The 10506-nt window shown below is 46.2% G+C and overlaps 1 protein-coding gene and 1 long non-coding RNA gene across 12 annotated transcripts in view; one reads left to right on the top strand and one right to left on the bottom strand.

Annotated features, from left to right (window-relative positions):
- Positions 1-1718: 1718 nt before the first annotated feature.
- Positions 1719-10506, bottom strand: part of Ttc39a (tetratricopeptide repeat domain 39A) — a 52593-nt gene continuing 43805 nt past the window's right edge. For 10 of the 11 annotated variants that reach the window (XM_087548181.1, XM_087548175.1, XM_087548178.1 and 7 more), the window contains 6 exons: positions 7158-7249; positions 5642-5762; positions 4064-4175; positions 3582-3696; positions 2797-2913; positions 1719-2372 (listed from right to left, as the gene is read on the bottom strand). In XM_087548181.1, the coding sequence (XP_087404307.1) occupies positions 2249-2372; positions 2797-2913; positions 3582-3696; positions 4064-4175; positions 5642-5762; positions 7158-7249 (681 nt within the window). In that variant the 3' untranslated portion in view covers positions 1719-2248. Of the gene's footprint in view, positions 2373-2796; positions 2914-3577; positions 3697-4063; positions 4176-5641; positions 5763-7157; positions 7250-10506 lie in introns of those variants that run through there. The other variant, XM_087548179.1, reaches the window with a different exon arrangement.
- On the top strand, positions 3515-4644 carry LOC148005976 (uncharacterized). Its single transcript, XR_015621056.1, has 2 exons — positions 3515-3631; positions 4426-4644. It is a non-coding gene; the product is annotated as an uncharacterized LOC148005976 (long non-coding RNA).

Raw genomic sequence — 10506 nt, 5'->3', positions numbered from 1 at the left:
ATCATTTGTTTCTTCAAGGCAGGGTTTCTCTGTGTAGCCCTGGGTGTCCTGGAACTCTGTAGACTAGGTTAGCCTTGAACTCCTGAATGCTGGGATTATGCCAACACTGCCCAGCAGAAAATTCCTAACCTTCCTACCTGTACTACTTGAGCACTGAGAATTTAGGCATGTGTCAGCATGTCCATCTAGATATCTACAATTGTTAAGTGACCCTTACTATGGAGGAAAACAGCCCATCCTGGCCATTTGCAAGGTGTTAGCTGTGCCATCTGCCTATCAGTCTTGTCTACTGGCAACTGTATGCCTCTAGTTATCAACTGCCTTTATGCAGTGGAAACAATTATAGTTGCTCATTTAGGAATGGATTTTCAAGTTTCCAAATGAAGTTGGTTGGTTGTAGGTTTACCTGTGCTAACCTTAGCAGAAAAATACCTTTTAACTTTGGAAAGCAGAAGCTGACGGGAACCCATCTATGATTGGATTTCAGAATCCAGCCTTTTCATTTACCTGCTATGAGGACATCAGGAAATGGTTGTTGAAGAGGTACTCTGGAAGGCTGTGTATTTGCAGTAAAACGGGAGATTGTTGGTTCCCCATCATCTTAGAATTAAAGAGTTCTAAATTAAATGGGTTTGATCGCTTTGCTCAATGGTCCCAGCCTGCTGAGACTTTCTGAAGGAGCATGTCATTCTTACTGGGAATCTCTTACCTGGACATAAGCCAAGCCTTGGCTTGAGGTTGGCCTTCTGGGGGCCTAGTTTTTTTTTAGTTTTGCTGTTCATGTAACAACTGACTTGGAAACACTCCTGCTCTGACTTGAGAGATAAGGAAATTGGGAAACCTGCCAAGATGTGTGAGAGCTGATAGGGACCAGCATACTGCCAACCACCCTGCAGACCAGGGAGCGTCTGAGCTAGACAACATAGCCAACGGCCCATGCAGATCTGACACAGTTGCTGCTCCCCTGCCAACTGGTCCATTTGTTGCACAGTGAGGCACACTTGCCCTCTGGGCTTCCCAGCTGTCCCAGTCTCCTACAGGGAAGAGGTGCTGTAAAAGTCTGTACTAGAGAAGAGGAGCTTAGAATGACTCAAGACATGAAGGAGCCTAGGACAGGATAGGATAGGATTAAGAAACCTCTTTCCAGGCTATCTCAGAAGCTACAGGTGGAGTACAAGAAGCCTAATCCACTGAACTGTCATTAGCCAGACTACAACCAGGGCAATTGAGGTAAAAATTGGCTAGTTAAATGAAGTCACCAGGAAATCGGCAGCAGCAGCACACAGTTTAAAAGAGAAGCAAAAGCAGTCTTGTAAGCTGCAGTTTTACCAACCATGTGTTAGTGATGTGACCAGTGCTGCCTTGGCATAGTATCCAGGCTTTAGAAAAAAAACATACTTGTAAAGGGTTTGTCTGTAGAAAGGGTTTTTTTTTTTTTTTTTTTTTTTTTTTTTTTTTTTTTTTGTAGTTCTGAAGAAAAAAAAAAGCTTTAAGTGAGAAAAAGGATCATGATAGAGTGTTTGTTTTGACTGACATTATAATGTGGGCTGCAAGCCACAGAAAGCTAACAGGTTGTAGAGTAGCCTCCTGTTGTCTTAAGACTTTCCTTTCAATTAAGCACCTCATCTGGCTTCAGACTCCAAGACTGGCCTTGAGCTTCTGATTCTCATGCCTTTTTTTTTTTTCAATTAGAAGACAAATTTATATGAAAACTCAAATTTTAAATGTTAGCAACTTGTTTTGTTTTGTTTTATTTTTTTTAGACCCAGTGTCTCATTGTGTAGTTCTGGCTGTCCTGGAATTTGCAATGTAGAACTTTGAAGCCAAAGTCTCAGATGCTAGGAACTCCTATCCTCAAAAGCTGAGGTTTGAAAAGCAGTTTGGCCTTGGATAACAAGTAGGGAAATTACTTCCAGATCAGGAAGTAAACAGATTAACAGGCAGTTAGAGGGTTTTGTTTGTTTTGGGGGGGTAGGTTTTTTTTAAACACCAACTATAATCCCATCAATGTATTCTAAAGAAATGTAAACTGTTCATACATTCTCTTAAACATCACAGTGTAAAACAGGTACCCGTATGTGTGAAGGCTTTGGCCACACTGGTAAAAAGGCTGTCTTTGCTTCTGCACAGACATTCTTGTGCAATCCCACTGGAGCACCAGGTGGACCCCAAGGAAGGGCAGGGTAGGGGAGGTGATCTTTTGAAATGTTTCCAGGAGCTCTGTCCAGCCCAAGAGTGCTGCAGAAAGCTACAGGGACACTGATGAGACTGGGGATCTGCTGCCGTCTCCTAGGGAAGATCTGGCCTGCAGTGTGGCTGCCTGGATCCGAAAATGTGTCCTTGACTCCATGGAGTAGTTCTTGTAGTTTTGCCTAAAGGGGAGAAAAGGATCAGACAGGTGAGGCTGGGCTCCTCTGGGAGGTGTGTCATATTTCAGTTCCCCATCTGAGCTATGTAAGACGCATCCCCATTCACAGACAACTCAAACTCTAGTTTTCAAGGATTCAAGACTAAATTGAGCCCTGCCCAATGGAAGGGGTTACTCTTACCACTCTTGGTCCTGTTGGGGACTTAGGTCTTTATACCAGCTCTACAGCTGGCTTAGGGCGGGCCATTCGTAGTTCACTTCCTGTCTCAAGAATTCAGCCAATTATTTGTAAACAGAGGGAAAAACTCTGTTGTAACATGTCAGAACTGTTCCCAGAACACTGCCTTTGCCAGCAGCCTCACTGTTACCTGGGCACCTCAGTTCGGAGGGAGCACAGATAGGAAACATGAGGATTGACCAAGCCTTACTTTGCAGAGTCTAGGAGTTTGATGGCCTCTTCATTTCTGCCTTGCTCCATAAATAGCAGGGCCAGCTCCAGTAGAGCATTTGGAATCAAGTAATGGTCATATTTAATTTTCTTTTCACTGCAAAACAGAAGCAGACATGGCCCACCCTTCAGGTTCTCTCCACAGCTTTCTCAGAACGTCAGCTCCTTGCCTTAGATAGAAAAGCTGGGACCATCTCCAGAGCCTTCAGGCTGACTTAGCTCACCCCCCTGTTTCAGTCTCAACCACTTTTTCTCAAGGTTGGTCTATTAAACTGGAAGCCTGTTCCCTATCTGGGTATCTCTGACCCTTGCCCCATTCTGTCCTAGAGACAAACAACACCATCTTCCTTGCCATGTCCTTTCCCGACCATCTGCAGGACAGCTTATCTCTGTAAAGACAAGGCCCTTCTTAGCCTGGCCTTTTTCTCTAGCCTTCTAGGCAGGGGAGGTCCTCACTGTTGACACCAGCTTCTGGTGTGTATCCTGAGCCCAGGCACACTCCACTTAAAACTTTCCCCTTTGTTTTTGTCTACCGGCTAAACTTCTAAATTAATTTATTAATTTGTGTTTATATGTCTTGACCTCAAACTCTTAGAAATATTTCTGCCTCTGCCTCCCAAGTGCTAAGATTAAAACCATAAGCCATAAACATCAGGTGTCTCTCTGATAGCCTTTCCTGATATCTTATCCTGGCACAGAGGAGACATCAGCACATGGATGGTGAATGAGTTGGAGTAGGAAGATGGAGCAGCCAGAAGCACTTACTTTGCAGAAATGCTCCTGAAATTCTCCTCTGCCTCTTGGATTCGGCCCAGGTATTTCAGACATAGGCCTTTCAGCAATTTGACCAGGCAGTCGTCATCTGCTGAGTACTCATTCTCTGAGAATAGAGATGTGGGAGAACAAGGTAGGCTTGCTTACTTCTGCAACAGTTACTCAGGGAGCCCCTCTGTGGAACCCAGGACACAAGTGAATCAAGACAGGATTCACCTCAGGGGACTCACATCTGAGAAGAAAAGACAGAAATTGAGATAATGGCTCCAGAGTGAATTAGGAGTGATTGGAGGAGGCTCAAGAGAAGGCCCTGGACAAGAAGACAGGGGACACTTGCTTAGAAGACCTAACACTGGTCTTCTAAAAAGGCTGGTTAGTAGGAGAGCGGGATGAGGAGGACATTTTTGGCAGAGGAACCTTGATCTCTAAAGACCTGACCTAGCCTGTCAGGATCAGGAGCCTGAGGTAATCACCTGGGCCCATGGCCAGCATCTCTTCAGCTTTGGTGATGACTGCCAGCATCCCATCAGTGAGCTTCTGCTGCTTCCCAATCACAGCATAGCCGTTCCAGATGTACATCATCTCCTGAGAGTGGGAGGGGCAAGTCAGTCCTAGGTCTCTGCCTCAGCAGGGCCTCAGTTTTCCCATCGGTAAAACAGGCAGCTCCGTTCAAAAGGTCTTGGCCCCCTCCTAGCCTATAAAGTTTTAGGATTGAGGGCATTGTGGAAGCAGCCTTACAAGGGATTCTATAAGGGTTTAGGCCCACTGCCGATAGGTTTCAGCTACTTCCCTACTGTACCTTGCATGAATACTATCATACCCTCTCTCTATCCAGACTCCTTCCCTGAGGACGAGGCCATGACCAACACTGCTCAGGGGACCCTCCTGCTCCAGCTGGCAGGGCCTCCCTTGTTGGAGGTTGCTACTAAGCATCTCAGGACAGTGGCGCCTAAGACTGTCCCTTTCCTCAACAGCAGCTCGAGGACAGCAGCCTCATCAAAGTTAGGAAACATCTTGATCGGCAGGAAATTCATTAAATTTTCACTTTCAATGACTTAGTAGCTGAGTCCCATTTCCTAAACTATCACTTAGGTAATGGATACGGAATGCAGTTTCTATAGAGCCCTAAAGATGTTAGGGCTCTTGTTACACAGTAGATTCAGGTCAGTGTTCCTTAAGTCGCTCTGTGGTCTCGAGATAGAATAACGGCTATAACGGTTCTAGAACCAGAAGTACATAGCCTGCCTGTCCTTCCCATGACTTACTCAAGATCACTTTCTACAGACGTCATAGGTATAGTCACTTCGACCCTTGCCACAGTACCCCACCCCCATTCTGATAGCAGTAACTTTATTATACATCTGAAACTAATTTTCTTTTTGAAACAGGGTCTCTTGTATCACTGTGTAGCTTGACGATAACCCCCTTGCCTCTAACTTCCACATGCTGGGATTACAGACATGCACTGCCACACTCAGTCTGTAAAATACTGTAAAGACCTGACTTTACAGGAGGTAGAAGGACCCCTAAGGTTACACACTATTGAACAGGAATGTTTACCCAGCAATCAGAGCAGAGCAGAACCTACTTTTCTGGACTCAGCTTATCTGATCCCAGCTCCAGTGATTCATGGAATTAGCCTAACAGTGGTCCTGGATTTAGGCTCTGGAGCCTTTACATCCCTGAATTCAAGTTTTTTACTTCATCTGTCTAATCTGTTCAAGTTATTACTGACCTGCTTTACACCTACCATGAAGTCAAACATAATATGGCCAGAGACCTCAACCTCACTTCAGAAAAGGTTGATCTAATAAGGATGACTATGCAAATAGCAATTAGAACCCTGGGACAACAGAACAGTCATTGTAGGAACAAGACAGCCAGGTGATCCCTCTGCTTGGGGCTGGGGTGTTATCTAGTATCTAGAAGAGCTGTTCTTCTGGCCTTGAGGTCCACCTGCACCTGCTGGCGGTCTCCCAGCCCAGGTGATGGTGAAACCCTTTCTAGTCCCTTCATCCACCTTCTGCCCCAGAGACTCTCTTCCTACCCACCAGAGCAGGGATTGGCAAGGAGATGGGGTTGGGGGAGAGGTAGCGCCTGGACTTCCGGATAGCAAACTTCTCTGTGGGTAGAGATTTCCCAGCAATCTTGAGCTTCAAGCCTGGCACAGCCCTGAAGAAAGAAGGGTTGAGGATGCAGGTCAGTGGGAGAGCTCCTGCCTAACATGTCCAAGTCCCCAGCAACAAAAGAGCAAGAGTGTAGGGAGAACAGGTCTCCAGTCTTTGCCTCTCTAGACCTCGGTTTCCACACTGTATGATGAGGGGACTCTTAAAAGTATTTCAAGGTGCAAGCCAGCCTCTTATGGCTCATTTCACAGTTCCTGCATGACCTGATTGCTTTCGAAGGTGGTTGAGCAAAGGTTCCAGAGCTGGCAGAATGTATCTAGGTATCTTCTAAGCCTGCCTCCTAGTTATCTCCCCTGTACGCCCAGGCCATCCTGGGAGGGCCCACAAAAGTCTAATCCCAGTTTCACAGGCATGACCAACACCCAGAGAAAGGAGGGACCTGCACAAACAGCTCAAACCCTTAATTAACTCCAGCCTCCTGAACTGTGGCCGCCTCAGCTGTTTCACACACAGCCGGGCATGCCTTGACTGGAGCCTCACCCACTACCAGCTGCCTGGCCACTGGGTGTGGCTGGGATCTCAGACCCCAAGCTCTGTGGGCTCAGGAAACAACTGGATGGGTGAGGCCACCTCAGGTTCCTTGCTGTGTGTTCAGTGCAGAACCTTTCTGGGTCTGTTTTCTAATCTCAAAAGTATACCTGCTTTCAAGATTGGGAGAATTCTGTGAGCTGGGGCCACGGTTTGCTCTAGCAGAAGGCACTATGCACATAAAGTGCTGTCTTTCAGCACTAACAAAGGCCTGTTAATGAAGCTGGCCAGCCTCATCTCCACATGGGAGGAGAGTTCTAGACACCATCCTCCAACTCCAGGTTGGACTCACTAACCTTTTGACTTCACCAAAGGCAATAAGTGATTAAAAAAAACAATGAAAAGATATTTGGTTCCAGGTTCTACCCTAGGGTCTTCAAATACCTTTTCCAGTTGCAAAATTAGCCTGCTTGTTATTCCTTTCTTAATAGAATTGTCCAGCTGGGCAGTGGCTTTAATGTCAGTTTGATTCAATGACTTGGGCTGTGCTTCTCTCTGTGGTTTTAGCAAACTCAGCTGATAGAGAGTTCTTACCTCAGAGTCTGGTGGCTTAAATGAAAAATGTCCCCTACAAGGATTTGAACTTGGCTGCTAGTGGGTGGTGCTGTTTTAGGGACAGGTTTAGGAAATATGAGTGTGCTAGAGGAAGTAGGTCTTTGGGGCCAAACTCTGAGAGTTCATGCATAGCACCCCCCACTTCCAGTTTTGCTCTCTGCCTTGCATTTGCAGTTGTTACCATGCCCATCCCTTTCCCACTGGCCCCCGTTGTCATCCCTGCTGTGATGGACTTGTCCGTGGTCGTGGTGCTTTATCACAGTAAGACCTACAGCAGGAGCACCGTGGCGGGGCCCACCTGAACAACTCCACTTCATCGTCCCCGAATGGCTTGTAGTCTTCCTTCCCAAACATGCTGAGGTAGGCAGCCTTCATGTAGATATAGGTGGCCTGTGGGAGACAGCAGCAGTGAGGCACGAGCAGCCCTCCCTCTAGTCACAGTGAGTGCCACATGAAATTCAGCCCTCACTGTGGGTCCACAGAGATTTATAATGACTAAGCCCCAGGGACGATGCTGAAGCAACTGAGGAGCTTAGGGGTGGGAATTAGGTGCCTGCAAAGCAGCCTCCCTCTCCATCTTGGCCCCAACGAGAGAGACCTGAGCAACATGCGGGCTTCTGAGACGGTGCAGACAGGGTGAGTATGGAGGAGAGCTACTGGAAGCAGTGACTGCACGTGGGAAGATTTGGAGTGGAAGTAGATAGGTAGGACATGCATGGGACACAGATGATTCAGAACAGTGAACAGGGGACCCTCGCAAGGCTCAGTGATAGACCTACATCACTCACTTTGCACCGTCATCTCAATCCACCTTAAAGAAAATGTCTGCAAGGACCTTGCCTGCTAGATCCATAGGCCACCTGACAGGGAGAGTAGGGAACCCTGCTCCAGCTGCAGAGAGGCCACACCCCATAAGCAGTAAGTATCACAAGACAGACAGGAGCTGAGGCGTTTGCCTCAGTGCTGCCCTCAAGTGGCCAAGTTTCGAAACAGCTGCCTCCCAGGACAGCTCTGCCAAAGAAAATGCCTGCCAGTGGCCAAAATAGAACTGGAGAAAAAGAGATCATCAGGACATCCGGGAATATTCGCCTGCACCATCCATGTTGGAGCACCCTCGGCTGGCCTACCCTCCAATCAGCTAAGCTCCGTCTTTGTGGGTGTGTAATGCAATCCCCTCACAGGACCTTTAACACGGTGTCCCCCTTGTACACCACCTATAGGTCTCCTCTCCCTGACAAGGGTGCACTGAATTCCAGGGACAGTAGCTCCCGTCTAGCTTTGCTTTATCGATTGAATGCCTGTGAGATATTAATTTAATAAAGACATGGCTGAGTACATATACACTAATTCAAAATCAATTTCATAAGCAATGGAGACAGACTCTACATCCGTCACACCCAGGAACATCTTTCTTATTAGAACACTGCCCCCAAACAAACTCAGTTTATTTGGATTTTTAAACTAAGAATTTAAAACTGACAGTAGGGCTTCCAATTAGTGTAAAATAACCAGGTCAAAAACCATGTCTGTTAAATGACTATAAAAGGTCTAGCAACCAATCAGCAAATGAGTTGGGATCTGGGCATGGAGAGTCTGTAACTGCAGCAGCTGGGAAGTCGGGGCAGGTAGATCATGAGTTGAAGTTTATTCTTAGCTTCATTGTAAGTTTGAGGCCAGCCTGAGCTAAGTGAGACCCCATCTCTTTTAAAAAAAAAAAAAAAGGAAAAGGGGTCATCTATCATCTAGATAGCTCAAAGTAGATAGGTAAAGTGGTTGTTATATAAGCATAACAATCCAGGAACCCACAAAAGTGTGAAAGGGTAGATCAGAGTGTACACACACTGACATGCCCACCACAATCATAAAAACAAAAATTAACAAAATACATAAGTTTTCAAAACAGATACAATGAATATTTGGGGAAATGTTCAACAGCCTTAGCCATAAGGGAAACGCAAATCAAAACTACATTCAAGAAAACCAGCAACAAAGAGGAGCCTTATAGCCTGCTGGCACGGTACATCGGTGGCCAGTATAGAAATCAGTATGGGCATTCTTCACAAACAAAAATAGAGCTGTCATACGATTAAGTGTGCCACTCCTGGGTGTATACCTAAAAGAGAAGCGTCAACCACTGAGGCTGCACCTCAGTCTATCCTGATCTCACAGTGCCAAGCCCCAGCTTTGTTTCATGAGTCCTTCATGCCTTCAAAACCAGCACCACTTGAGTGCAAGGCACAATAATGACTGCCTCTAGCTTCTGCATGCTGACTCCAAGGAAACACTTCCCATGCTTCACCTCAGCAATGCTTTCTTCTTAATCGCTGCTAATTTCTTAGCTCCAGCATCAGTTGTCCCAGGAAAGCAAAGATTTTACTTCAGAGGTTCTGGTCTCTTGCTAATCGTGGCTGGTTCTTCAACCCCAGCTATCCAGAATCACAGAATCTCAACTCAAAATAGCAGACAGCCTTGATAGTCTGTAACTTCCTTCTAGAGCTTCACAAACCAGGCCTTCATCATCTGCACTACTCTCAAAATTTTAATCTTCCAAGCTTCCACAGTACAGCTCATCACACTTTGAACACTCATTGGCTTTTCTAGCCCCCAATTCCAAAGTCCTTTCATTCTCTTCAAAACATGGTTAGGTCTATCACAACAAAACCCCATTGTCCTGGTACCATTTTATCTTGGGGTTACTGTTGCTGTGCTGAAACACCATGACCAAAAGCAACTTCACGGAACAGTCCATCATCAAAAGCAGTGAGGGCAGGGGCTGATGCAGAGGCCATGGGGGAGTGACACTCACTGGTTTCTTCCCTGTGGCTTGCCCAGCCTGCTCTTTTAGAACCTAGGATCACCTTCCCAGGGTGAACTACCCACAATGGTCTGGGCCCTCCCACATCAATCACTAGTTAAGAAAATGCCCCCACAGTCTTGCCTGTGGCCGGACCTTGAGGCATTTTCTCAACTGAGGCTCCCTTTTCTCTGATGATGACTCTATCCTGTGTCAAGTTGAGTTAGAATTAGCCAGTGTAGTCATGGTGTTAACAGATCATGGCGACAGAAAGCAAACCAGAAATGGATGGAGGGAGGGAGGGAGGGATGGATGATGTACATAGAATTATATCTATTCAGTTCTCTATGTGACATGGAAAAAAAAGGAAGACTTTGGAGAAAGGGAGGGGCCTGGGAAGAAGGGGCCTGAAAATAAAGTGTATACTCTCATGTATGTATGGAAATGTCACAATAAAACCAATAATTTTGTGTGCTGACCTAAAAAATAATTTTTAAACGATCTTAGCATGAGGTGAGCCCTCTCACCTGTAATCCTAACAATTGTTAGTTTAAGGCAGGAGAATGGCTTCAAGTTTAAGGACAGCCAAAGCTACATAATAAATTCTAGGCCTGGGCTGAAGTGAGAGACTGCCTTAGTTTGGGTTTCTATTGCTGTGGTGAACCATCATGACCAGAAGCAACCAGAGGAGGAAAGGGTTTACTGCACTCACAGTTCCATATAGCAATTAGTGATAGAAAGCAGCAAGGGCAAGAACTCAAGCAGGGCAGTAACCTGAAGGCAGGAGCTGATGCAGAGGCCATGGAGGGGTGCTGCTTACTGCCTTACCCATCATGGCTTTTTCAGTCTGTTT

Source organism: Rattus norvegicus, chromosome 5, assembly GCF_021556685.1.
Source record: "Rattus norvegicus strain SHRSP/BbbUtx chromosome 5, alternate assembly SHRSP_T2T, whole genome shotgun sequence".
NCBI lineage: Eukaryota > Metazoa > Chordata > Mammalia > Rodentia > Muridae > Rattus > Rattus norvegicus.
This window is presented reverse-complemented; position numbering and strand designations above follow the sequence as displayed.